This window comes from Chlamydotis macqueenii, chromosome 7, assembly GCF_036417535.1.
Source record: "Chlamydotis macqueenii isolate bChlMac1 chromosome 7, bChlMac1.mat, whole genome shotgun sequence".
NCBI classification, from domain to species: Eukaryota; Metazoa; Chordata; class Aves; order Otidiformes; family Otididae; genus Chlamydotis; species Chlamydotis macqueenii.
In genome coordinates this window covers 17,446,430-17,473,765 of record NC_141562.1, presented here as the reverse complement: position 1 = coordinate 17,473,765, position 27,336 = coordinate 17,446,430, and the positions used below count along the sequence as shown (strand labels likewise).

Sequence of the window (27,336 nt, the reverse complement as noted above, 5' to 3'; positions counted from 1 at the left end):
CCTGCGGCTCCTGGCCGCCGGCGGGGCCAGCGCTGAGCCCCCCCGCTCCCCCCGGAAGCGACGGCGGGGTTTCCGTGTCCGGTGTCTCCGCCATGGCGGCCGCGCCGCTGCGTGTGTGAGTGCGGCCGGACGGGGACTGGGGCGGGGGCGTGGCGGGGCCGTGGCCGTGGCGCGGCGGCCGCTGACGCCCCGCCGTGTCCCGCAGGCTGGCGTGTGGCGACGTGGAGGGGCGGCTGGAGACGCTCTTCGGGCGGGTCCGGGCCATCCAGGGCAAGAGCGGCGGCTTCGATGTAAGGCTTGGGGGGGGAGGGTGTCCCGCGTGGGTTTTCCGCGCCCGTCCCACGGGTGAGCAGGGGTCACGGGGTGGCTCAGGCCCGGGGTGACGCGGGAGGAGCTGCCGGGTGGGTTTGGCGGGGAGGGGACGCGCCGCGCCCGGGGGCCCGGGCTGAGGCCCTCCTCGGGGGGGCCCCGCAACCCCCAGCCTTCCCTGGCCAGCACCAAGGCGTTGGGAGAGGCTGAACCCCACCCGTGGGGAGCAGCCACTCTGTGCTCCGCTTAAACCCCTTGACGTTGCTGTTCCACGTTGAACACTGGGTGCAGATAAATGCAGAGGTTTGGTAAAAGGTAAAAACTCTCCCACGCCACACGAAACGCTGCAGAAGGGATGTACGCTGCCACGTTGTGAGAATACGGCACAGCGGCAAAAAAGTTGCACGTGTCGTGCCTTTGCTCAGCCGGGCAACTCTCACTTTATCCAACGTTTTCAGATGCTTTTGTGCGTCGGGAATTTTTTTGGCTCTACTTCAGAAGCAGAATGGGCAGAGTATCGCACGGGGGCCAAGAAAGGTAAGGAAGGCATTGTGGCTCCAGACATTGTGATTGCACTGTTTCACAACTCGCTTCGCTGTCTTGTTGCAGCGTGCTTTTGAATTCAGAAGTTGCAGTTAAACAATGTTGTGCTAAAGCAGAAAGTAGAAAAACTCCACACACGAGGGAAGGATGAGTTTGGTTTAAAATAGAATTCGTTTCTGCCACGCTGTTGGGAGCACGAAGTTGGGTGCCCACGTGCACGCTGTTGGGTGCCCACGTGCCCGCAAATTGGGTGTCAAGGCCTGTGCCTGGGTCATCTGGCCAGCGCTGTTTGCAGTCGTAGGAGAGATGCAGGGTGGTGCTGATCGGTGTCAGGGTCTTCTCTCTCCTTGCCTGTTTCTCTTATGGCTCCACTTCTGTTCCTACCATCACCTCCTTACAGTTTCAGCCTGCGGTGGGGTGGTCCTTGTTTTCACAACCCAAGTAGCCAGAGAAGTTGTATGTAGATGTTTACACGTGGAATCGCAGCAGCTTGCCAGTGCGTAGCCCTTCTGTTGCCACTCCTGGTGTTTCCCTCGCAGAAATTCCCAGCTGTTCCATGCTTGCGCCCACCTTCATGCTTCCACCACAGGCCTCTCTGCAGCGTGTAGCTGCCCCTCCCTGCATTGAGGCCCAAGGAGAAATGGGAAAGCAGAGGTGCTGGTGGGCTGGTGGTTCTTCACCTGCGGAGATCAGAAGGCTTTCCAAAGGAGCAGGGTTTGCCCATTAATCCTCCGTCCCCTCCTTGTGCTGAAGACATTTTCCCAGTCATGGATATGAAAAGTCCTATCTGAACTTCTCTGCCTCTTTCCACACCCCTCTTGTCAGGGAGATGCTACCTCACAAGCATTTGTGGCATTCCTCTATCCTCTTCAGCGCTACCCTGGCTCTCACCCCAGGCGTGAGGCCAGCCAGAAAGGAGCTGGGACTCTTACTTTCCAGTTCCTCTCTGCTGCTGCGTCACTCCCCAGTTATCCCCCGCTTGTTTGTGCATCTGTGTGAGCCGGCCGGATGAAGACTGTCCTGTTTGCTGCTTGTGGCTGAGGACTGACCGTGGCGAGGCATGCTGCCTTATGTTGCTGCCGCTGTGAGAATACAAGGAGAATTGGTACTGGTTTAAACTTCACTCCCTGGGGAAGCTCTCCTGCACGTGCAGGGAGAAGAGTGGGTGTTAACAGCAAAGTCTTCCCTGGACCGGTGCGTTTTTGTTCATCCTCACTTGAGTTGTCTTTACCCTTTGAACTGTTGAAAAAATCTGTAGCTTATAACCTCACCTCTACGCACATAGGTACAAACAGGATTTGTGTCACGTCACTTTGGTTTTAAGCCTTTCATAAAGTTTTCAAACCCTGCTCTGCAACTGAAAGCAATTTCCTGTGTCTGGGAGCTGGAACTTCAAGCAGCAGTCTGACAACAGTTGTAGAAGAGCTGTTGCATTGCTGCTGCTCTCCCTTCTTAAACGGGAAGTTATTGCTGGTTTTTATTCAGTGAGAAATGTGGGACCTGCTGACCAGCTTAGTGGTGTACTGATCTGCCAGGAAATCTACAGGAGGTGTCTCTGATATCAGTCATTGCTTTTTCTAACTTTTAATAGCTTGAAAACATTTGACTTATGCTATTTGGAGAAATCAATTTTTATTGATCACCTAGCCCTAGAGAAATTAAAACTGGTACTTCCCATTGCTGCTTTTTATTATATCGACGAGTTCTAGGTGAAGACATGCAGCAAGTTCTTCTACCAAGTGAATCAAAGAGCTGATGAACTTGAGCTTTTGCTGTTTTTCAATAGCCATACAAATTTAGATCAGCTTAAACTGACTCACCAGGTGTCCCTGTGCTCTGGTATTCACTTAGCTTTGCCCTAGGGAAGACCCACGTTTTTAGGGCTATGGATCATTTTGGAGCTGATCTTATGTAGGCGGTGGAGCGAGTTGTAGTGAAAGCAGAGGGTGTTATGGGCTGGTGCTGTATGCTTCTGTGGGAACAGCAGGCCTAGGGACTTATTTTGAAGGAAGGTTTCTTGTGCTTTGCTCCTTGCTCCTCGGCACACTGCAAAGGAGTGGTGTTAGAGTCTATAGAATGGATGTGACCTGCTGCAGTTCCTAGTAAATCTGAACTTGTGCTAATGTACTTGAATTAAAGCAGACTACATGTGTGTGGTTTTCTTCCTCAGCTCCAATACCAACCTACGTGCTTGGTGCTAATGACCAAGAGACCATGAGCTATTTTCCAGATGTCAGTGGCTGCGAATTAGCTGAGAACATCACTTACTTAGGTATGGCTGCAGGTGGTTTGTAATAAGGGGTGGGCATTTGTCCAGTGGTGCTTTCATGAACGCTTTCTGATCTTCCCACTTCAAAGTCTGCCCTTTTTCTGGAAACTTTAAGGTGGCATTTCTTATGCTGGGGTTCAGACTAGAGTTGAGCTCTATGTTGAAATCTGCTCTGTAAAATGTGAAGAAGAACCCTGCCTTTTTGTTACTTTCTGACACTGAACTTGCTAACCAAAAGGAAGAGTGGTTGAAAAAGCCTTTCCTTTGAGAATGTCTTATTCCAATAGCATGTCCATCTTTGTAGGGAAACCTTGGGGAAGGTTTCCTACTTGAAGTGATTTTGCTATGCTCTGAGGCTGTGCTGGTGTAGCAGACATAAGAAGTGTCATCTTTAAAGGTAATGAAGCTGTAGCAAAGTTGAAAGAAAAAAATAGTTTCTTTCTAGAGTGCCACCTGACAAAAAAATGTAACAAGTAAAGGCACTTGCTTTGGCTTTTTTTGCTCAGCCTTCATGCTGAGCTTTTGATGTGCATTGATTTTTGGGAAGCAAGAGAGCAGGAGAGAAGAGAAGACTGGGGGTTGTCTGAACAGCTCCTTCATTGTTTCAGCCATTGCGCTAAAACACGTCTCTGCTGCAGTTTATGGGCACAGAAAATGAGCTGTCTGTAAGGATAGTTTCAGTAGAAGTAAGACAGTCTTGCTGAATCTGGTCCTCTGTCCATGATGCAACTAAGAGATTACTTGTGACGCCTACATCTCAAATGTGTGCCTCTCTGTGTGTTAATGCAGGCCATCGAGGACTTTACAGTGGTACTTCTGGACTGCAGATTGCATACCTAAGTGGTACCGAGTCCCAGGATGAGCCAGCTCCTGCCTACAGTTTTAGCGCAAAGGATGTGGCAGAATTAAAAGCATCTTTGTTATCAACCCCAGACTTCAAAGGTGTTGATATATTGCTGACGTCCCCCTGGCCCAGAGGCGTGGGGACTTTTGCCAACAGTGCGGTAAGTGTTCTGTTTGCTGATGAAATGGGTTTCCAGATAGATTTAACAAAGAATTGCCTTTCTGCTTGCTGTGGCAATCTGGGCCATCTCTGAGTGCTTGGGAAAGCTGAGAGTAAAAATGTACAGCGGATGTCCTGGTTCTTCAGAGAAGAATCACCAGTGGGGAGGGGGATTTGGGAAGCTTCAGGGTGTTTTATCTGTCCCTGCCTGAAAAATCAGAGTCAGTAGCTTTCATCTGATCGCAGACATTGCTCTGAATTCAGTTGGTTGCTGTTGCTGTGGAACAATGCTGCTGGTCTCTGATGTGGAATGCTGTCCTCTAAGCATCTTCAATACGACTTGACATTAAGTCGTTCGTTCTCCCCGCTTCAAAACTTTTACAGCGTTTTGGTGTTTATTTTCATATGTATCAGTCAGCTGTAGTAAATGGTATGGTTCTTCCTCTGCCTAGATTTTGAGGATGTTGTTTCATTTGTGTCCAGTTTTCTGTTGTTAATGTTCCTCAGCAGAAGTGACTTTCCTGTCATAAGATCAGGTGATCTGAAACCTTCCTGGAGAGCAAGGCCACAAACCATGGCAAAAGTATGCTTTTTGCTTCCTGTTAATATCTGCCGACATCCAAAAAGAGATACTATCCTCAGTCTAAAAGCATAAAGAACCCTCCCTTATCTCTCCTTGCCCCCGCCACCCCCTCCCAGAAAAAAAAAAAAAGAGAAAACAACCCCACTAGCCTAGGGAGTTGGAGAGAAACAAGTTGTAGGGATGTTCTGGCTTAAAAAGAAAACTTTGGTGTTGAAATTCCCATGGAGATTCTCTGTTCAGTGTATCATTCCACACTTGGCTTTCCTCGGAATGGATTTTCTGAGAATGTACTCAACTGGATTAACAGCGGAGTGTATTAATAGTTATTATATTAAAATATGCATCTTGTTGGAGTGTGTACTTTATGACCTGGTGATTTCAGTAATCTGTCTTGAAGATTCCCTTCTGCACTGAGACTCTGAAATCTCGTCACTCAAATAAAGCAGGAAGTTTGATGAATGAACAATTAGGTCTCTTGCTCTTTGTCACCTGAAGTTTCTCTTTGAGCAAGTGCGATGTGAGGAGCTAGGTCGCATGGATGAGAATTGACTCCCTGAAGAAGTCTGTGGGTTTCCTTTTCCTGAGATGCTTGGTAGCTCTGGCTGTTTTCAGTGGGGCTGGAAGCAGGCAGCACTCAGTGCAGGTGCTGCTGAGCTCCCCTCTGACATGCCTGCTGCAAGGGCAGCAGGAGGGAGCACAGGGAGGAAAACTGCTTTCTGAGGATAGGTTAGTGCCTGCCCGGCTGCTGCAGCGAAGGAGTGTGACAGATGCCTGCCAGGTAAGACTCTCGTTTTCGGTGCTTTTTCCAAAGATAACAAGTTACAGGTAGCAGGCGTAGGCTATTTCTGAACTTCTCTCTTCCCTGCCCTTTTCCTTCTCTACCTCACTTCTCAGTCTAAGGCTAGTGGGGAAAAGGTAGCGCAGGAAGATCCTTCATCCAAGGAAATGGTTTGAAGTCTGCTCTTTGGTTGTATTCTGTTTTGCACTGACTTCTCAGGGATAGGCATGGGACAAAATTATGCTTCCAAAGGAAACCTCAGGGCTTTCCTTTCTGCTTGACTCGTGCACGGAGGCTTTGGCACTCTGGGCTTGTGGCCAAAACTTGTCTCAAGGATTTGGACATCTGTTGGTGTTTGCCAGGCTCACTCTGTGCTGCCCTGGCTTCACAAGACCAAGAGAAGAAAACTATGACAAACTTGGATTGATGAAACAAGTGGATGCAAACCCTGAGTACCCAGAATGGAATAAAGTAGTAGGCTCTGGTTGGCAATAAGAGATCAAGCCTCTTTGGCTTTTTTTTTTTCCCCACATCCAGGGAATGGTGACCACTATACTCAGTCTCCTCATTTCCAGCATGCAGTTCTGTATAAAACTGTTTCTTTTCACTTCAGTCTGACAGAGTTGTTTCAGTAACACTTGGTTTGTATTTTGAAGGGAGAGATCGATACCAAGAAATGTGGCTCCAAGTTAGTGTCTGATCTAGCTGCAAGTCTCAAACCAAGGTACCACTTTGCTGCCCTGGAGAAGACCTATTATGAAAGACTTCCGTACAGGTTTGTAACACTATGTGAAATCATAGAATTTGGGTCAGAAGGGACCTTCAAATTTCTACCCAGTCCAACCCCTCTGCAAGGACCAGGGACATCTCCAACCAGATCAGGTTGCTCAGAGCCCCGGCCAACCTGGCCTGGAATGTTTCCAGGGATGGGGCATCCACCACCTCTCTGGGCAACCTGGACCAGTGTTCTACAACCCTCAGCGTAAAAAAATTCTTCCTTATGTCTAGTCTGACTCTACCTCCCTCTGTTTTAAAACCATCACCCCTCGTCCTGTCCCACCAGGCCCTGCTGAACAGTCTCTCCCCATCTTTCCTGCAGCCCCCTTTGGGCAATGCGAGGCTGCTCTCAGGTCTCCCCGGAGCCTCCTCTTCTCCAGGCTGAACAGCCCCAGCTCTCTCAGCCTGGCCTCACAGGAGAGCTGCTCCAGCCCTCTCATCATCTGCGTGGCCTCCTCTGGACCCTCTCCAACTGGTCCACGTCCTTCTGATGTTGGGGGCTCCAGAGCTGGACACAGTACTCCAGGTGGGGTCCCACCAGCGCGGAGCAGAGGGCTAGAATCACCTCCATTAATATCCTAGCCATGCACTTTTTGATGCAGCCCAGGATGCAGTTGCCTTTCTGGGCTGTGAGTGCACATTGCCGGCTCATGGTGAGCTTCTCATCCACCAGCACTCCCAAGTCCTTCTCCTCAGGGCTGCTCTCAATCCATTCCCTGCCCAGCCTAGATTTGTGCCTGGGATTGCCATGACCCAGGTGCAGGACCTTGCACTTGGCCTGGTTGGACTTCATGAGGTTGGCAGGCCCACCTCTCCAGCCTGTCAAGGTCCCTCTGGATGGCATCCCTCCCCTCCAGCGTGTCGATGGCACCACACAGCTGGGTGTCGTCGATGAACTTGCTGAGCATGCACTCTATCCCACTGTCCATCATTTATTTTATTTTAAATCTAATTTATTTTCTAATAACAGTTCAATTTTTAAAGAACCCAGGAGGACAATTTGTAAATAATTTTATGAAGTCATCCAGCACCAAAACAGGGTCAAGATTGTTTCTCAGTTGCATCTTATTACCATAATTCCTGTTGACTTGAAAATTGTGCCATTGCTGACAACACTTGTCCGAGTACACTGCTGTGAACCTGGTGCCTGGTTAGTTGCCCTTAGTCACATTTAAAAAGTGTTCAGCCCAATTCAGAGGTGTGTTTCTGAAAATGTATCGTGGAAAATCTCTTGTGTGGAGAGGAGACTGGTGTCTGCTGTCATAACGTTGTATATGAACCGTGACTAGTGATACAAGGTAGGTGTCAGAACAACCTAGAAATAAAACTAAGGCTGTGTTAACCTTGGGTAAGATTGTTATCCTTTCCACAGGAAATGCTTTAAAGGGGTAGCTGCTTTCAGACTACTGTGTTGTCCTCTCCTCTCTGTATTTGGGCTGCAATGAGATGTCATTTTGGTCTGTGCAGCTGTTTGCGTGAGTCTGTCTGTCCTCAAGCCTCCTTGTTCTTCGTCAAAGACTGTGTGTGGCTCATGCGATGCCTGAGCAGCTTCGTGGAGGACACACGGTTTTCCCACTGTCTTTTTCAATATTGTATACGTCAGTACAATAATGTCTTCCTTCCTTACAGAAACCACACAGTGCTACAGGAGACCCCACAGCACGTGAGCAGGTTTATTGCACTTGCTGATGTTGGCAATACAAGCAAGAAAAAGGTGCTGACACCCTCAAATCTTTCTTCTTTTCTCAAATATAAGTAATCGGGTGGTAAGCCCAGCTTTGGCTAGCTAGAGGACAGCGTTGATCGCATAAAGGCTTGACTGATATGGGGGGGTTCTGTCTCGCTTGAGTAATAGATACCATTTGCCCATGATGTCAGAAGGGTAAGGGCTGCAAAATGTGTTCTGAGACACTATTGTTCTTTTCGACCTGGTCATATGGCATTTAGCTGCAAATACAGCTGCAGAGGAAAGTAGTTAGAAAGCTGCCATTCCTTCCTCTTCCTCAGCTGCTTTACGTATTTTCTGTTCGGATGGCCTGCTTTAAGAAGGAAGCAAAATTCCAAAGGAGCCCTTACAAATCACTGAAAATAACTAAATTCTGGGGCAGGAAGGGGCTGGTTTGGGTTTTTTTAACCCAAAAGATGTTTCCTTAAAGTGAAAGGAGTGAGGCACTTGAGAGCACTCCATAAATTCTTTATTGCATTGGGTGTGAGACTGCCACAGACAGTGTGTTTTTCATGTCCTGCCTTAGCTTAAACACTGATTTGCTGAGTTCTTGCAGTGCTGTTGTGTGTTACCATTTTGGGGGGGTGGTTTAGTTCACATCAGACCTGTTTAGGATTGCAGTCATGGCAAAAGCTTCTTGCATTTGAGCAGTCTGGTTTTTTTTCTAGTATCTCTACGCCTTCAGCATTGTGCCAATGAGCTTGATGGACCCTGCAGAGCTGGTGAAACAGCCACAGGACGTCACCGAAAATCCATACCGAAAATCGCAGAAGGAGGCAGCACAGAAGACCAAAGCACCATTGTCTGCAGAGGTACCGCTGCCGCCTTCCCCGTGTGTGTGCCCTGGTTTCACTCCCTGTATTCAGGGAGCTTAGAACAGTGTTTGGCTTTAACCTTGGAGTGTTTCTTTCCAAAACACCTCATGGTTCTCTCTCAACTATTTGCATCAACCAAATTGTACAGATGAAATGCATGGGAGTTTGTTACAGTTTGCCCCTTTTTAAGCCAGCTGCATCCTGGGCTGCATCCCCAGCAGCGTGGCGAGCAGGTCAAGGGAGGGGATTCTGCCCCTTTACTCTGGTGAGACCCCTCCTGCAGCGCTGCATCCAGCTCTGTAGCCCCCAGCATCAGAAGGACATGGAGCTGTTGGAGAGGGTCCAGAGGAGGCCACGCAGATGATGAGAGGGCTGGAGCACCTCTCCTGTGAGGCCAGGCTGGGAGAGCTGGGGCTGTTCAGCCTGGAGAAGAGGAGGCTCCAGGGAGACCTCAGAGCAGCCTCCCAGTGCCTAAAGGGGTCTGCAGGAAAGGTGGGGAGAGACTCTTCCGCAAGGCCTGTTGTGACAGGATGAAGGGTGGTGGTTTTAAAACAGAGGGAGGTAGAGTCAGACTGGACATAAGGAAGAATTTTTTTACGCTGAGGGTGGTGGAACACTGTCCCCGGTTGCTCAGAGAGGTGGTGGATGCCCCATCCCTGGAAACATTCCAGGCCAGGTTGGCCGGGGCTCTGAGCAACCTGATCTGGTTGGAGATGTCCCTGGTCCTTGCAGGGGGGTTGGACTGGGTGGACCTTTGAAGGTCGCTTCTGACCCAAACCATTCTGTGATTCTTCCTGCAGGTCTGAATGGTGATGCTGTAGTTAGATCTGCTTGCTTGTCAAGATTGTCCCCACTGGGCTCCTCAGCACGCATGGTCATATTTTTTCTAAGCTTGTAGACTACAAATCACTCCTTTGCAGTTGGCCCCCAGTTTTCTCCCTTAGCACCCGAGTAGTCAGCAGTCTACTTTTTCTGATGTTGCATTTCTACCATATCTCACAGTGCTGGTGAGCTAGGTGTTGGGTACTGTGTTGTTTTGTTTTGTTTTTTTTTCTCAAGTGTCCTAAGTTACCACCTTTGTGCTCCTTTAAATATCGATTGCTTGCCGCCTGAGGGCAGAAGGGTTCCTTCCCGGGGCCTGAGCACCAAGCTATTGGGTGTCAGAAGCTTTGAAGTTGCCAACTTCGCAATCTGATCATCAGACAAGTGGATTGCATCCATTGGTGTAGAAACTCGGATTATTTCCCTGTGCAGAGCCATTTAAAGCTGGGGTTTAGACTGCAGTTGTGCTCCTGTGTGGGAGCCAAGCTAAACTGGCAGGAGCAGCCCTGCTCTTTGCTGTCTCTTCCCAAGTGCTTTCCTGCGCAGCTTTAAAGCCTTCTAGTGGCGCTTTGCCATACATGACAACTCAGTCCAATGCCTTCAGCCTCTGTGTGAGTCTGTTGGGACGTTACTATCACTAAGAAGTAAAGACATTATTTTGTCACTAGCTGTCTAGTGCAAGAGAGATTTGAACAATCCATAAAATCAAGCAATTCTGAATGTTCAGCACGAGGCTAAATGGGTGTACATAGCAATTTGGGGCAGCTCTCCCAGAACCTGTTCCCTGGCTGAGGCTGTGTATCCAGTCAGGCAAAGTCTGCTGCGTTACTGGGAGAGGTCCATTTGTTCTGTTCCAGGGTACTGATGCTTTCTCAGCTGATGCTTTTCAAAAGTGGTTACACATCTCTTCAGGAAAAAGCAAATTCCTGTATATGCCGTGACACTCTGTGATGCAGTTATAATGGGCTTCGGTTTTCATTTTCTAAACAGGAAGAACCAGCTTGTCAGTTTTTCTTTGATTTGAACAAGCATCAGGGAAAGAAACGTCCCTTAGATGGGAAAGACAGAGAGAACTCTCAAACTAAGCAAGCCAAAAAACCCCGTAAGTATGTGGTTATTTTTTTCCTGAGCTCTCCCTTGAAGCGTTGGACCATCATACTCTTCATTTTTCTCAAGCTGTTGAGCTGTATAGGTCAGCTTGCCAACGTGCTCTGTCACCATACTAAATGCTGTGGCAATACAGAGGATCGAAGGGTCCCTTGTTTCCTACAAACCTGACAATCAATAGGTGAAAGAAAAGTCAAAAGTCTAGTTTTGGATCCAGGCTAGTTGGATCTGTGGTGGTTGGGCTGATGCTGTTTACCCTCTGAGCCAGACTGGCTTCTGAATGTGACAGCAGGCAGTTTCACAAAGCAGCATGTTTCCCTTCAGAGGGACTACAAGAGGCTGGATCACCATGCTCATGAGTTCTTGGAACACCACTTGAGTTGTTCTGTGCCGTGAGTTCACGAAGCGTTAATGAACGGGGAAGGGAGGAAGCCCTTCTGTTACCTCTGTATTTCTGTGCTATAAATCTCATTAGAGTTTGCCGAACTTGGAGAAATGGAAATGAAATCTTTAAGGTTTGTGCCTTCTCAGTGACAGTGTTATTGCATACATCTATCTCTAGAAATGTTGGTCTCCGTTATAAATAAATCTGGGCTTAAAGTGCCAATGTAGTTGTCGGCCTCCCCTTCTGTTTCTGTGAAAGCTTTCCCAGTGCCGGTGGGTAAGGAGACAGTCTTCAGAAATGCCTTGGGTAGAAGAGTCCGGTTGCCTTTGTTACCAGAGACCAAGTTGCTTGGTTTTTATTTATTAGATTTCCAAACCTTCTGCATAGTCTTTGCGTGAACAGTTCTATGGGGTAAATTACTTTATGCTGAAATGAGCGCAGTGTCGTTCCTCTGTCCGTGCCTGCTGAGGCACAAGTGGCTATAACGGCGGTCAGTTTTGATGAAAGAACGTGTGGGAGTCTTCTTGTTTTCCCCCACCGCTTCTCTAGGACATAGTGTGCCGTGGTGCATATTCATATAATTTCTGAAGTCTTCTGGAGTTTGATGTCATGAGAAGAGAGCCTTGTTACGCTATTTTGCTCAGAAATGAACCCCTGCATTGGGCATTCGGTTTCCTGCAGTTCTTGGAAGAGCCCCGTCATTTTTATTGCATTTGCAAAGCTGCTTGTCTGTTCCTAGATGCAGCCTGCAGAGGATGTGAATATAGTGTTTGACCCCAAGGAGAGGCCTCACTTATCAATGCCATCGACTTGCATTAAAAGCCAGCTCAGGTGTCGCAGTTTGGGTGTGAATCTAGGTGTTTTGAGCAGAACTGACAAGTGTGTTTTACAGCTTTTGTCCTTGTCTGCACCTGTGCAGTAATTTTATCTCATTTTGATTTGTTTAAATTCACTGGTGCTTTCTTATTAGTGAGCTGTAACCACTAAATTCCTGGAATTAGTGCTCTTCCATTAAATTAGAGCACTTGACGAGAATGGCAGTCAGCAAGGGTGTGACTGCCGCCACTTCCTCTCTTGCTGGAATTTCCCAGAGACGCCAGTTCTGTGACTACATCTGCTGTCAACAGCTGTGTCCTCCTGACATCTTCAGCACTTTATTGACTGGGAAGGGTGGCTGGAAAATAACAGCTCTTCCAGGTCTTGGTCTGTTCCTTCTTCTGACAAATAAGCCTTGTGCTAACACTTGTTTCTCTTTCTTCTCCCAATAAAGCACAGCCCACGGGGCCCTGCTGGTTCTGCCTTGCCAGCCCAGAAGTTGAGAAGCACTTGGTTGTCAGTATTGGCACGCACGTAAGTATCCATAGCACGTTCTTTGCTACACGACGACAGAATTGTGCCAAGACACGGCAATATAAAATATCGGTCTCCAATTTTAAATCTTAAAGAAACTAAACTTTATTTGAAGCTAACTGTTGGTTTGTTTTCAGTGTCTTTGCATCTCCCCTACAAAAGACCTAAGTATATAGATAAACTCTTTTAAAAAAATGAAGCATGGCCCTGTTTTGCTCCGGCAGCAGAGCCACACTACAGTGCCAGAGAACATTTTGCTGTGCCAGCCCTCGGGGTTTGCCTGTGTTACCATCTGGCAGAACTTTCCCGGTGTGAACTTGGTGTAAGCTGGGACCTGCTTTGGCAGCAGGATGCACGGTCTGGAGTTGTGCCAGATCTCCCTGGGATGGTTGGTTCCAGTTCTGTTACATATGGAGATTAAACAGAAGGTAACATAGCTTTAAAGCTAACATCTCAAAGTACATCTGGAAGGTTATTTCAATCATTGGTGTATTCACTTTGCTTAAAGTTACTGCTCCTGTACAGCAGAATCCACTTCAAACCACTACAGGGACAGGTTTGTCCACGGGCTTCTTTTAAAAGCTGTTAACAATTTTCAAGTGGTTTTTCTTGTCACAGTAAGAAATTCTAGCCACAGTGGTGAAGTTCACTCGGATGCTTTCCTGCAGACAAGGCATTCTCTGGCATTCAAATGATTTTTTTTTTTTTTTTTTTTTGGTCCTTTAGCAGTCCCTCTCTCTCTCTCATTCTTCTATTCATTAATCAATTGCTAATAAAGAATACCTAATAAGAGACATAGAGAAGAAGACTTTCCTGTTTCTGAGACAGAATCGCTAGGCTAGGGGATACTTGGAATGCAGTAATGCAGTCAGAGAGTAAATTTCCACAGTGTGGTTCCTAAGTGTTGCTTGCAGGAAGTAACTGGTGCGTGTTGTTTCGTTCTAGTGCTATCTGGCCCTGGCCAAGGGTGGCCTACTGCCCGATCACGTCTTGATTTTGCCTATTGGGCACTATCAGTCAGTGGTTGACTTGTCTTCAGAGGTGGTGGAAGAAGTCACCAAATACAAACATGCCCTAAAGGACTTTTTCCGAAGCAAGGGAAAGAGATATGTCCTGTTTGAAAGAAACTATAGGAGTCAGCATCTGCAGTTACAGGTATGGTTTTAATGTCACCTTGGGAGAACATAAACTGGCACTTACCTGCAAATCAATTGAAAGAGAAAGCTCACCTTCAGATTTCCCTCTTTATTTTGTGCCTTCCCAGAGTATGGAGAGAAGTCGCCCTACCCACAGGTAGAACCAGAGCAAAAACAAAAACCATGTGCTGGTTCTGCCACAGTCCTTTAATTCTTCCTGTGACAGCAGCACCACGTTGGTTGTGTGGAGTGGGTGAGGAAAACTTTTCCCTGTGTGGAACTGATTAAAAAGCCCGCAAGGTTTTCAGATGAGTTGCAAGACCTGGCTCTGATTCTGATCGGCTCAGACTGGCACACAAACTGTGGTGCTTGCACTTGTAACTGAAGTAGGCAGAAAATCTGAAGATGTGTGCAGAACTCTGGTCATCGTCTACCAGTACCAACACTTTGATTTTTTTTTTTTTTTTTTTTTATGTCAGTCATTCAGGGATTTATTGTGGTGGTTTGTGTATTTGGCGGATCTGTAACGGTGTCAGAGCGGCCTTAAACTACCACAGAGATCAGAAAGGAGATGGCTACGCTGTGAGCTTTTTTCAAGCTTTTAGTTTTCAGCTTTTTGTTCAGCTCCTACAGAAAAAAATCTCATAAGTTTAAGCCTGTACAGATAGGTGTTCACCTGTCTTGTTTGATGATGCTGAGCGGTACTGAGGGGCATACCAGCTCCAGTGATGGACTGATTGCTTCCTGCAAGCAGTTTGACTTGTCTTTTTTTCTTTTTACGGAAACATTGTCCTCCCTCTCCAGGTGATTCCTGTGCCGTTGGATCGCTGTACTTCCGAAGACATTAAAGAGTCCTTTATTGCACAGGCACAGGAGCAGCAGATTGAATTATTAGAAATCCCAGAGCACTCTGATATCACGCAAGTATGAGACAAGACTTCACCTGTTCTTTACCTTCCCCCTGTCCTGTCTGGGCTGCTGTTTCCCTCCGAGGTTGCTTTGCGTAGTAGTGTTAGGCTCTTGGTGGCAGACTGGATTTGGAGATGAGCCAGGCATGTTCTGCTCTGGGCAAAGTTCCTGTGAACGACGGATGCGCTGCTGATCTGAAAATTTTTCCAGCTATGCATGGGGCTTGCTGAATTCATTCCTTTTGATACCAACTGCTAGCCCTCTTTCAGTGCCACTGCAGATCAGGTAGTTTGAGGCTCCTGTGAATAAGGATTTGAAAGAAAGCTTCCTGTTACATCAGAGAAATCAGTCAGTAGTCACATAGGGTTTTGGGGTTTTTTTTTGTGCTCAGTGGTCACAGGGAGCCCCGATCTGCAGCACGAGCCAGAAATAGCGCATGTGCATGCTTGTCTTTCTAAGCCGTACAGCTGTCCATAACGCATGTTGGCAAGGTCAGAGGCCGATTTCTCAGCTGAGAAATGTGAATGTAGTCTCCTCGCGTGCTTCTCTTCCCCTAAAAACGTGCCGTATTGGTACAGGATGACCTTGCTCAGGGTAAGAAAGATCAGAACTGCCTGGCCGTCTCATTTGACAGCTCTGTAGTGGTAGTTGCAGAATGAAACCACAAAAAAATGATGATCTCAGTGGAAAGTGATCCCTCACTTCATGGAGTTGCAGCGCGACGTCGGCGCTGGTGCAGTTTGGCGTCGGCGGGGTGGTTGCACTGAGCGTCCCCTCTAAAGAAATGCTCCCTCTGCTTTTCTCTGAAAACCGCGCCCTACCCCAACTCCCCCCCGCCTTGTCCCCACGCAGGTGGCGCAGCCGGGGACCCCCTACTTCTACGTGGAGCTGGACACGGGGGAGAAGCTCTTCCACCGCATCCGCGGTCGCTTCCCGCTGCATTTCGGCAGGTGCGTGGCCTTTCCCACCCCCCCCCCCCCGTCCTCCCGCGCCGTGGCGTGACGTGGCGTGACGTGACGCGACGTGACGCGGGGCTGTGCTTGCAGGGCGGTGCTGGCGAGCGAGGCGCTGCTGGCGGTCCCGCAGCGGGCGGACTGGCGGCGGTGCGCGGCGGAGCGGGCGGAGGAGGCGGCGCAGGCCCGCGCTTTCCGCCGCGACTTCCAGCCCTTCGACTTCGCCCTCCGGGCCTGACGGCGGCGCTGGAGCGGCGGCGGCACCGGACGCGCGGGCGGGCGGCGGCGCGGTGACGCGGCAATAAAGGCGGAGTTTGGCGGCGGCGGCGAGTGGCTGCGGCGCGATGGAGCGGGGCGGCCCCCCGGGGCCCGGCGGAGGCGCGGAGCGGGCCCCCGGCGGGGTGGCGCTGCGGGGGCAGCCGGCGGGAGGCTGCGGGCCCTGGGAAATGCGCGACCGCCTGGGTACCGGCGGCTTCGGTAACGTCTGCCTCTACCAGCACCAGGTGGGGCGGCGCGGAGGGGAGCGGGGCCGGGCAGGGCCGAGCTGGGCCGGCTGACGGGGCTGTGTCTCGCAGGACTCGGGGGCCCGGGTGGCCATCAAATCCTGCCGGCTGGAGCTGAGCGTCAAGAACAAGGACCGCTGGTGCCACGAGATCGACATCATGAAGAAGTGAGTGCGGGAAGGGGCGGCGGGGCCCGGGCGGGCCTCGGCCGGCCGGAGCGACGTGCTGGGGCCTCAGCCCCTGAACCAGCCGGCGTGAGGGTCTGGGCTGTGGAATCAGCCGTCCCCAGCCCTTGAACCAGCTGAGATGAGGGTACAGGGACAGCCAGCCCCTAAACCAGCCAGGATGAGGGTCTGGGGCATGGGGACAGCCAGCCCCTGAGCCAGCCGGGATGAGGGGCTGCATGTCACCTGGCAGCTCTGACAGTTCATCTGTCATCCCAGGGTGTCCAAGCGCTTCTGCTCCGATGCAGTGGGTGCTGCCTTGGCTTGGGACCTAGGGACATCTGAACCTTCTGCACTCTTATGTTGCCTGGGCTGTTTGTCCATTCCTTACTGATACCTAAACTCTTCCAAGCTTGCACGACACAGCACATTGAGTTTTCATGTGGTGACGTGAAAACACCTGCATGTTCCAATACCGTACACTGTGTTCATCTTTGGTTTAGCAGCCGGGGAGCTAGGAATTGCTTTTTTTCTGTCCTGCTCCCGCATGTACAGAATAATGTCTCCTGATGCTTTCTCGTGAGAAACTACATATTCTGTGCTGCCCACCATCCTTCTCTCCAGCATGTCACTCAGCTACTACCTGTGAACGAGAAGTTGACCAGCTTTGTCCTCATGGATGTGAGCGGTAGCGCTGGGTGTGATGGTGTCATGCATTGGTTCCCTTGTCCTGAGAATTCCTCCTCACTTTTGAGGGAGGTCCTGCAGCATGAAATGTTCCATTTCGCTGGTGGGAGCAGGGACACCGCTCAGTTTTATTCTGAGTTGTCTTCACTGAGGCCTGCAGTGCTGCTGCTGCGTAGACCTTCACTGAGCTCCTGCTCTGCCTTCTTGTCACCTTTGCCCCCTCGCTATCTGCAGTAACACTGGAGGAAACTGCTTGCAGGCAACCTGAGTTTGTAAGTCAGGACTTTGAGATCACTGTTCTTGTTAGAGTTTTCACTGTGTTCATTTTCTGAATACAAGCACTGAGCTGCACAGCTACAGCTGCTCTTGTGGTGGCTTCCAGAGGCTTTGGAAGGTGTACGCAGAAATAATTTGTCTTCATTTCCTTCTAGATGTGTCTTTTTATTCCTAAGAGTAACGTATATTAGAGACAGTCAGGAAGCAGCTGTTTGAATTCAGCTGCAGAAATGAATCCTTGCATGTGTACGTGGATTTCACCTGCATGGTTCCACCTCCCTAGCACACTTACACTTACACAAGGATTAACTGATTCCTATGAAACCCTTGGGCCAGCGGGAAACTGTCCCCATGTGCAGAAAGAGACACGCATATAACAGCTTTGCCAGGAATGTGCAGGAGTCTAGAACTTGAGCCTGAATCTCCATTATCAAAGTCCTCTACTGTGATTTTGAGACATCGTTTCTGCTCAACACTGGTTTGTATATTCCCAAGGTATGGATTTTATGCGTTTGGATACCGATAGGTACCAGTTGAAGAGTGTACTTCTCAGCAAGGATATGCTTGGGGAGCAGAAATTGTACCTGAAACGTAACACATGGTTGGTTGACAATCTGTTGTCTCATTCTTCCAAAAGAGGAATCATGAGTTTTCATCCAGCTTTCCGCATGTTTAGGTTGAACCATCCCAATGTCGTAAGAGCCTGTGAAGTTCCTGAGGAGATGAACTTTCTGGTTAACGACGTCCCTCTTCTGGCAATGGAATATTGTTCAGGAGGTGACCTCCGGAAGGTAATGCTTGCTTTGCTTTGCAATACATGGCAAAATAAGTGGAGTTAATGCTGTTCCTGTAACTGTGGTTGTCTGTGAAACCATGTGCGTTCTGTAGCACTTTTCTTTTCAGGTACAGGTCTGGGGAAGTAAATGTAAAGTGGGAAATGAGGCTTGTGTTTTTGAAACCAGAGGACAAAGGGCAATCCAAGAGCAGATACTCTTTTATCCTGAAGCAGCATGTCCTTTCATGGAACTGCTTTAGCATCAGTGCAACTTCCCGTGGCCTTACATAGTCTCGTGCAGCGTATTTAGCTTTGCTGCAGTGTGTCTCTGTCTGTTTGGAGTCTGATCTGGTTTTGATTCACGTGTGTCTGGTGGTGTATTGCTCTCAGCACAGGGGAGGATCCTTTTAGTACTGGACTGAGGCCTCCAGGGCTTCCAGAGACTTTGCTGTTTCCTGCTGAACTGGGATCTGCCCTTCTGCAAAGTAGCAATGCTGAAGAGTAAGGGAACCTTTGTAGTTCCCCAGGCACCAGCTGCATGGCCTGGTAGAGTTTGTGCTCCCTTTCCATTGCAGCTGGATTCAGGAGGCAGCCGTTTGTATAGAGCTGAAGAAGCAAGTCCCAGTTCATTAAGGTTTGCTTAGAAATCACCTCATCTAAGCATGATGAGGTGCTTAGATGAGGTGATCTAAGCTTCCTGAAGCTCATGTTTTTGGTTGTTTTTGTTACTGGTGTTAAGTAGCACTGGAGGAACATGAGCAGATGTTGAATGGAATAACTGCATATCTGCGATAGCAGCTGGTGTATTGGTGACTTACTGAGCTGCATTTTATGGTTTTAAGTTGTTTAAAACAGTAGGGACAATTTTAAGGTTGGCAATGAAAGCAAGTGATTATATGTGAAAATAACATTTGGATGTTGCAAACACGTGTAGCTGACCACGTTCTCAGTGACACTTGCATGTTGTATTTTTACAGTAAAAGTTCTGAGGCTACTTAAAGGTAACTTGGAGACCTTGGCGAAGAAATTTGGGATTACATTAGCTTTACTTACAATGCAATATTTAGTCATTTAATTTCTAGTAAATCCTTAGATGTTGCGTAGGTTCTGGGACAATTTAGGAAGTAACATGTTCCATTTCATTTGATCACATGTAATGCTTTGTGCCTTCAGGAAAACAAAAAGATGCATGTTTTTTTAATGCTCCTGCTATTCTTTGAATCTTTCTCTTACACTCGCTTGGCATCATTTGTGTTTTGCACTGCTACTAATTTCTCATTGCACATCTGCAGTCTTCCATAAAGCCTGGAAAAGCACCTGCTTCTGTCTATGGGCCACACATGTTTTTATCCTCGTGTTCTTTCAGGGTAGTGTTGTAGGCTCTGAGCTTGATTTCTGACTTTGCCCCTCTCCTTTGTTATTCAGCACATCTGCCTAGAACTTAAGGAGTTAGATGCTGAAGTTTGTCTTCTCCCTCATAGAGGTTTGACTACAGATTGTGCCTGAAGTGTGGGAGGCAGGGAAGAATGAGGATACATGGTGGAAGGGCTGTCTGCGGTGCAGAGGTATACCTCAGTCATCTATAAAAGCCTTCAGTGTAGTGATCAGAAAATCAGATCGCTATGACTTGGGATGTACGTGGGAAGTGGCTGAAGCTACTTATTGACAGACCATTAAGGCAGTGATTAGGAAGGGGTTTCCTACAGTACTCCTACCATAACTTTTGCTAGAGGAGAAAAATTCAGGCTAAGGGAGAGGAGACATGAAGAAGTGCTGAAGTGTCGAGCGGCTTCTTCTCATTTTGGGAGGGCAGTCAGGAAGGAGACTGTGTCCCAGGGCAGAGCTAGGCAGCGACTGAGTGCTCTGAGCTGAAGAAGGTGATTTGTATGGAGTGGGGCAGCCTGGGGCCACAGCACTGGTTTGCTGGTTTTAAGGTGCCTGGCCGTGAGGTGGGTGGCTGGTACTGTGCCTTGGACAGGGCTCAGGCAACGTTACAGGAGTTGGGACTGACTACAGGTGACCCCGGAGGTGGCTGCACAGTGTTTGGCAGCCTCTTGCAGCAGGGCCTGGTGTCTGGGTGGCTTTTCCATAGTGCGGGGTGTCACTTGAATACAGCACACTGAGAAAAACAGGCTCTGGCCAGCTTGTTCAGATTAAAGCAGCAATTGCTTTGGGCCAGCTGGGCTGTTTGGGAGCTGTAAATGATCACAATGACTTCTTCTGTGGCCTGTGCTGAGTTAACCTGTTGTTTTCCCTTCTCATCCTTTTATCAGTGACCTGTGTTTGAATGCCAAGGGCTTAGATGCATATCCATTCCTTTTGCTTCTTTGTCATCCCATTTATTTTCCTTGCTGGAGAGTCGTTCCTCCAAGCAGCAGTCCTGCTTCAAATTTGGGGTATTGGCAAATCTCATCAAGCCAAACTTCAGCAGATGAGGAACGAGCAGGTTCCAGGAGCCTTAGGATCCCCGTTGCCTGCAGCCGTACGGCCCTGCCTGTGTCTCTTGCCCATTTGCTTTCTGATGGCCTTCATGCTTTTGTGGTGTTATCCCAGCAGTCCAAATCTTCTTTTCAGCCCCATCTCTGTGCAATGAATTTTTGTTTTATCCGAGTTGTTTTCTTTTTCCCCCGTGCTTTTATTTCACCAAGCCAACTACCTCATTCGACTAGAGTTATTTGAGCTGCGCTGCTTTCTGTGTTGTAACAGGCGATGGAAGATGTTGTTCTTGACTGTTAACTGTTGCACTGTGGGTCTAAATATCTTTTTCTTTACTGTAGTTGCTAAACAAACCGGAAAACTGCTGTGGACTTAAGGAAAGTCAAATACTTTCTCTGCTTAGCGACATTGGTATGTAGTCTAATGCCTTTCTTGTGTTTTGGTTTTTGGTGTGGTGAATTCTTTTTTTTTTTTTTTTTTTATTATGTATAATTGCATTTTTCTTTTTCAGCTGACCCTGAAAAGGGGACTAATGAGAACAGGATATTAAAACATATCAGGTTTCTATTCCAGAGGAAAGTCTTTGTATCCCTGCTGGTCACAGAGACAGGAAGCTTGCACTAGTGACATGCCTGTGGAATGAGATTGGAAAAGCTGTGTAGTGGTCAGTTGTAGGCAACTATGACCTTAACGTTTTGTTTTGTTAAGGTCACGGTTTTCCCATCAATCCTCATTGCTGTTCATGGCTCTGGAGATGCCAAACTGCATGTAGGAAGGAATGTAACTTTTACAAGACAAAAAGCAAGAAGCAATCTGAGAAGTGCCACAGTTGCCCTGTGGCTTCTCTGTGTAGGGTTTGCTCAGTAGGGGGGAAATTTTGTTTGTTCAGGGTGACAGTACAGAGGAGATGGTAAACTGCAGTGGAGCTGACAGCAAGGTAGGTAAGAGCATAGCAGAAGAGGAATCCTGCCATACCATGGCTAGTCTAGCAGTCTTCTGGCTAATTATTTTCTCTCAACTGAGGTTTAATTAGGTAGATGATCCCAAAATAGGTACCCCTTAGAGTTGAGAAGCCTCTCATTTTGCAAGAGCAGTTCTGTTGGTCTGCTTCAGAGTTGTGGCTCTGGAGATGATTGTCTCCTTTGCTCAGTGCTGGGGAGGCTTCATCTGGATACAGTTGTCCACATCTGGCCCAAAGCTCCAGAGGGACTTGGAGATCCTGGCAAGGCCCTACAAAGGCTGCCCACGGCCTGGAACATCCGACCCAGCAGGAGATAGGCTTGTTGGGCCTGACCGCAAGGAGGCTGAGGAGGTTCTCAGAGCGGCGGGTGACTACCAAAAGGGTGGGTGCAAAGGTGATGGATAGGACCAAAGTGTACTTGGTGAGCCGTGTAACGAGGGGCGCCAGCCCTGTGTTGCGCTGTGGGAGGTTGGAGAAGAAACTTCCTTTCCCACCAACACTGCTGTTATGCTGCGCATGGCCCTAGGGAGAGCCCCAGGCAGCGCATAGGAAGGCGGAGTGATGGCAAGGTGAGAATTAGCCAGAGTCAGCTTGATCTGCATTACAGAAGGTGTCTGAGCAGTTTGGAAAGGAAGCAGGCAGCAAATCCATACAGGGTGGGAGTACCCCAAGGTGACAGCACTGCCCAGCACTCCCATCAATTTAACTTGATACCTTTGTGTGCCTGCTGTAAAGCCATTTCCCAAGGCTGTAGTAATCCATGGAAATCATTCTGTGACACAAACTTGATGGTCCCCTGAAGTGTTTCATCAAATATCTAATTTTTCGAACTGTTGAGCTTTAGCTTGCTTGATGCCAAATTCTTGACCACTGAGAGCACTGTAAGAGAATAAGAGATGTGAGACTTCAAACTGGCCTTCCTGTTTGGAAGTGCCTGGCTTCTTGGACACCCCAGAGAGGACAAATCATCTGATTGAGGGTGATGCCTACAGATGGTTTCTCCAGCAAGTAGGCTTCCCAGGAACGCTCCTCAGTAGAGCTCTTATTAGTTCTGTTACAGGTAACCCGTCTCTACTTGTACGAATGGACCTAGTTTTGACATGAGAAATCATTTTGGACTTACTGGCCTGGGCTTCTGTCTTTTCAGTGGTGAGAGAGCTTGCAGTTGAGGTCCCAACATCAAGCGCAACTCTGCGTTCCTTCACTCATATTCCCCTTCCATCTGCAGAACGGGGTCTGTGGTCTTCATAAGAAGTTGAATGGCTTTGGCATGTCTTTGGCAAAGATGTGAAAAGGCAGCAGAGAAGAAATGCAAGTTAGAAGCTGTTAAATGTGTAAATGATTGGTAAATCAGTGAAGGTTGAGAACTTTCTCCCTGATGGGAGCAAGTGTTTGAACTGTGGGCAAGACATGTTGGCTGAGTGTTTCTCTTAAAATAACCCTGTAAAGAATTTACAGTCACAGCAGGTGAAAAGTAGGCTTTACACAATCTGCAGTCAGAATGCCTTTCACATAGGAAAATTTAAAATGCCCCATGATGAAGAGGAGAAAATACAATACTTGCCTTGGGCCTTTCGTGGGACCTTTTATTTCCGCTTGCATATCTCCAAGATTGAAAAGTCATGACTTTAAAAAAAAAAAAATAGTCTTTTGCTGTTTTGTCTGTGGCTATGTCCTGTGGCAGACACTTGCTTTTATCTTTTATTTAGCAGCTAGTGTTGTTACTTTGGTGGACCAGTAGTGAATTTCGCTTTCCGGCAGGCGCAATTGTCTGGATGGCCGCACTCAGAGAGTGGTGGCCAATGGCTCAATGTCCAGGTGGAGACTGGTGACGAGAGGCATCCCTCAGGGGTCTGTGTTGGGCCCTGCTCTGTTCAACATCTTTGTCGGTGACATGGACAGTGGGATAGAGTGCACACTCAGCAACTTCACCAATGACACCAAGTTGTGTGGTGCCGTCGACATGCTGGAGGGGAGGGATGCCATCCAGAGGGACCTGGACAGGCTGGAGAGGTGGGCCCGTGCCAACCTCATGAAGTTCAACCAGGCCAAGTGCAAGGTCCTGCACCTGGGTCATGGCAATCCCAGGCACAAATCTAGGCTGGGCAGGGAATGGATTGAGAGCAGCCCTGAGGAGAAGGACTTGGGAGTGCTGGTGGATGAGAAGCTCACCATGAGCCGGCAATGTGCGCTCACAGCCCAGAAAGGCAACTGCATCCTGGGCTGCATCAAAAAGTGCATGGCTAGGATATTAATGGAGGTGATTCTAGCCCTCTGCTCCGCTCTGGTGGGACCCCACCTGGAGTACTGTGTCCAGCTCTGGAGCCCCCAACATCAGAAGGATGTGGAGCTGTTGGAGAAAGTCTAGAGGAGGCCACAAAGATGATCAGAGGGCTGGAGCACCTTTCCTATGAGGGCAGGCTGAGAGAGTTGGGGCTGTTCAGCCTGGAGAAGAGAAGGCTCCAGGTAAAGCCCTACTACAAGCGCATGTAGGACAAGGGGTGATGGCTTTAAACTGGAGGAGCGTAGGTTTAGATTAGACATAAGGAAGAAATTCTTTACTGTGAGGGTGGTGAGGCAGTGGCACAGGTTGCTCAGAGAAGCTATGGATGCTCCATCCCTGGAAGTGTTGAAGGCCAGGTTGGATGGGGCTTTGAGCGACCTGGTCTGGTGGAAGGGGTCCCTGCCCATTGCAGGGGCATTGGAACTGGGTGATCTTGGAAGGTCCCTTCCAACCCAAGCCGTTCTGTCATGACTTGTCTGCACGCTGCGGTTCGTTTTGTAACTCTTCAGTTTGAGAAGAATTCAGCTGCCTGAATGTGACTTCCAGTTGTGCCACAAGATCTGAACTCTGCAGTGACATCCGTTTCTGCAGAGCAGAGGAACAGAGTTACTTCAGTCCTAGCATAAATCTGAAGAATCTTTTAATTCAATAGTTCTTAATAGTGCTTTAAAATGAAGGTTTATTGAAGTCAACCCTAAAGCCAGGGATATTAGATTTTTTTATCAGATGTATCCTTGATCACTGTGAGTTTATTTTCTGTTAAATCAGATAAATGTCTTTCAGGATCTGGTATCCAGTACTTGCATGAAAACAGAATTATACACAGAGATTTAAAGCCTGAAAATATTGTTCTTCAGGATGAAGGTGGGAAGGTAAGTCAGGTAGCCTCTGTCATTTCTGGAAGTTGTCAGCAGCTTTGTCTTGCCTGAGAGAAATAAGAGAATAAGTAGTCTGTGGCATTGAACTGGGCTGAAAACTGCCCTGTGAATTTTCTAGAAGTTTATGTCTTCTTGAAGCCACAAATCCTGGTTTGCTTATTCTTAAATCCTTGTCATTAAAAACAAACGACTTTTGCTTCCATCCAAGAACCCTGCCTGAATGATACAAGATTGTCACATATCCGTGTGTTTGTGGCTTTAAGGGCTGCATGTAAAATCAAGCTAGTTCAGAGAGTCAGCCAAATGGGTTTCTTAGTGAAAATTGTTTTGTCTGTTGTTAGTCCTTAAACAAATAACTTTAAATTCCCAGTTAAAAAGCTAGATACTCTGTTTGGCCAAGCTGTAATTAAATAAAGTCAAGTTTAATTTGAGATAAGTAGACAGCACCAGCTTACATGATGAAACACTGTCGCATGTCGAGGCTTCATCATGGACTTTCTCCAGAATTTTCATTCTGTCTTTCTTTTTCCTGACTGTATGTTGTGGACGTCACTGCACAGATTTGGGGGGTTTTTCATGGGTTTTTTCTCTGAATTTGCTCTTCTGTTTAAACTGTCTACAGGTTGTCCACAAAATAATAGACCTGGGATACGCAAAGGATCTGGATCAAGGAAGTTTATGCACATCATTTGTTGGAACATTACAATATTTGGTAAGGCATTTTCTTTTTTTTCATGTGTACAAGTGATGTGGCATTGCCACATTTTATATCACCTGAGATGAGTTTGGCTGCATCCATCCCCTCCATCTATTCCTGCGCCATGGTCAGGGGCTGCTTTCAGCCCATGCCCCCGTCCAGCCTCCCCACAGCCAGACCTGACAAACCTGGCTCCCTTCCGTCTCCGTGTGGGTTGGGTGCTGCAGGCCCTGACCTACTGAGCAGCCTAAGCAGCACCACGTCAGGGTCCCCGCGCTGCTCTGGACTTGGGGGCCATGCCTAGACGCAGTCGTGTCTCTGCAGAAATGCATGAAAATAGATGACCTGAAATACCGCTTTCAAAGTGTCTTTTTATGATCCTTTTTAGGCTCCAGAACTCTTTGAGAATAAATCTTACTCCGTTACTGTCGATTACTGGAGCTTTGGAACGATGGTGTTTGAGTGCGTTGCAGGATTTAGACCTTTCTTGCACAATCTCCAGCCGTTTACCTGGTAAGATACTTACCCTGCAAGGGGTGATGCCAGGCAGTAGGAGTGACAGCTGCTGCGTGTGGTGAGGTGACAGCGTGAAGCAGAATGGTGAATTTATTGTTAGTTAGGTGCTGGGACTGGTGGCTGTTCAGCTTTGCAGAAGCTGTTGATGCTTCAGCAGTATCAAAGACAGTTCAATGTGCTATTTATACATACTGTAGAATGTGCTTATTACGTGGTGTGGTAGCCTCTGGTCATAATCATTCCTTCATAAGTGAAATTTGAAATTAAAAGTGTAATTATAAGCCAGTCTGTATATCGGTGTCAGCAAATGTAATGGGAAGGAATGATACAGTTCATCTAGGCTGTGAGGTTACTTATTGTTAGCAATAAATAATACACAGCAAGACAGAGCATGTTTTGCATAGTAAATACATAGTTATGTGTTTGTAAGTAACTTTACGAAAGTGATGACTGAAAGACTTTAACCTGCATATGAAGGTTTCTGCTTGCTCTTTCAGGGCTAGAAGAAGGGGCAGAAGTATCTATTTTTATATTTCCACTTCTTACCCTGTGTTACCAGGAGTGTATGTAAGCTTGGTTTTTAAAAGGATGCTTTTCTCTTAGCATTGAAATAGCAACAGGAGAGAAGAAGGTAAATTTGAGGTTTTGTGCAAGTGTTAGCTTAAGTTATTATTATATGTTACTAAAAAATCATTTTAACCAATATATTGCAATAGTTTCCCTTTTAGCTGCCAACTCTTTGGATTTTATTATTTTACTAGTTCAATATTCATTGCATTTTTTTCAACATGGTGAGCTTGATTTACTAATATAACTAGTAGAAAACTACTGAGTGAATGACATTTGAAATGGCTCTTCCTTGTCCGTAAAAGACGGAAGACAACAGCGCAGGCCACACGTGTAGCTTCAGTTCCAGTTGGAGCTGACTGGGAAAGAGAGGCTGGCAGGCTCCAGGGCTGAGCTCAGGGCAAGGTTCCCACCAGTGCTGAAGTGAGCCAAAGTGAGGAAACTGAGGCAGAGTTGCTGGTGATGCTTTTTCTGGTACTGGATCCAGTAGCATGCTGCGTTCTAACACTCGCGTGCTTCACTCGGATGAGTGAAGAGCAATGGTTTTGCCAGATGACTCTTGCAGTGGTTTTGCCAGATGACTTTTGCCAATCTTGTCTGTCTCGTTCATATGTAGAGGCTGACTTTGTTTTATAGGCTTCCTCTGTGGTCAGTGAATTGTTGATCCTCTTGTTTGATGCTGTCCAGACCTCTTTGCAGGCAGGTGCAAAAATGTTTCCACACACAGAGTTAATTGCGAGGACTCCCCTCTTCTGCTGGGAGATGTTCTGGGTGGATTGCTTGGAAATGTCGTCGTTGCCCTGAAATAAGAGTTTGTTTTCTAAAGCTACTAGACTGTGGTGTTTTTTTGCTGCTGCCATGTTGGGTTGGCCCTTTTCAAAAGTGACATTGTCCATATATCCATAAAGGATTTTATTTTCTAGGCATGAAAAAATCAAGAAGAAGGATCCAAAGCACATCTTTGCTTCTGAAGAGATGAATGGAGAGGTTCGCTTTAGTACCCATTTGCCACAGCCTCACAGCCTGTGTGGGTAAGTATGCCCTTGTGGCTACGTGTGGTAATTTTTGGCTTGTCTTTTAAACTGAGGGCTCCTCCTCCTTTATCCCCAGCACTGAGGGGTCCTCCT

The 27,336-nt window shown here is 47.9% G+C and overlaps 2 protein-coding genes and 1 non-coding gene across 7 annotated transcripts in view; all 3 read left to right on the top strand.

The window, feature by feature from the left end:
- Positions 1-53: 53 nt before the first annotated feature.
- On the top strand, positions 54-15,788 carry CWF19L1 (CWF19 like cell cycle control factor 1). 3 transcript variants are annotated; one of them, XM_086751683.1, is made up of 14 exons: positions 54-115; positions 206-290; positions 768-846; positions 3,023-3,124; positions 3,911-4,125; positions 6,142-6,260; positions 7,892-7,976; positions 8,657-8,800; positions 10,616-10,727; positions 12,388-12,467; positions 13,413-13,622; positions 14,408-14,527; positions 15,365-15,462; positions 15,559-15,788. In XM_086751683.1, the coding sequence occupies exons 1-14, from the start codon at positions 93-95 to the stop codon at positions 15,701-15,703; spliced, it is 1,617 nt and encodes a 538-aa protein (XP_086607809.1). In that variant the 5' UTR covers positions 54-92; the 3' UTR covers positions 15,704-15,788. The 3 variants fall into 3 exon arrangements, with proteins under 3 accessions (XP_086607809.1, XP_086607810.1, XP_086607811.1); XM_086751684.1 differs by lacking the exon at positions 206-290 and having other exon boundaries at positions 97-115; XM_086751685.1 differs by lacking the exons at positions 54-115; positions 206-290; positions 768-846; positions 3,023-3,124; positions 6,142-6,260 and having other exon boundaries at positions 4,071-4,125.
- On the top strand, positions 14,096-14,238 carry LOC147600080 (small nucleolar RNA SNORA12). The gene has a single exon (XR_015259130.1). It is a non-coding gene; the product is annotated as a small nucleolar RNA SNORA12 (small nucleolar RNA).
- Positions 15,789-15,794: 6 nt separating the features above from the next.
- CHUK (component of inhibitor of nuclear factor kappa B kinase complex) overlaps positions 15,795-27,336 on the top strand; it is a 31,018-nt gene continuing 19,476 nt past the window's right edge. The window contains exons 1-8 of one of the 3 annotated variants that reach the window (XM_086751680.1): positions 15,795-15,968; positions 16,041-16,135; positions 17,772-17,886; positions 20,648-20,717; positions 24,335-24,423; positions 25,052-25,141; positions 25,515-25,639; positions 27,133-27,240. In XM_086751680.1, coding sequence (XP_086607806.1) covers positions 15,810-15,968; positions 16,041-16,135; positions 17,772-17,886; positions 20,648-20,717; positions 24,335-24,423; positions 25,052-25,141; positions 25,515-25,639; positions 27,133-27,240 — 851 coding nt within the window. In that variant the 5' untranslated portion in view covers positions 15,795-15,809. Of the gene's footprint in view, positions 15,969-16,040; positions 16,136-16,178; positions 17,092-17,250; positions 17,887-20,647; positions 20,718-24,334; positions 24,424-25,051; positions 25,142-25,514; positions 25,640-27,132; positions 27,241-27,336 lie in introns of those variants that run through there. The other 2 variants (XM_086751682.1, XM_086751681.1) reach the window with 2 other exon arrangements.

Coding starts and splice junctions, on each gene's coding strand:
- CWF19L1 (XM_086751683.1), top strand. CDS start 93: ATGGCGGCCGCGCCGCTGCGTGT. Junction 291..767: donor GCAAGAGCGGCGGCTTCGAT/GTAAGGCTTGGG, acceptor CAACGTTTTCAG/ATGCTTTTGTGCGTCGGGAA. Junction 15,463..15,558: donor TTCCCGCTGCATTTCGGCAG/GTGCGTGGCCTT, acceptor CTGTGCTTGCAG/GGCGGTGCTGGCGAGCGAGG.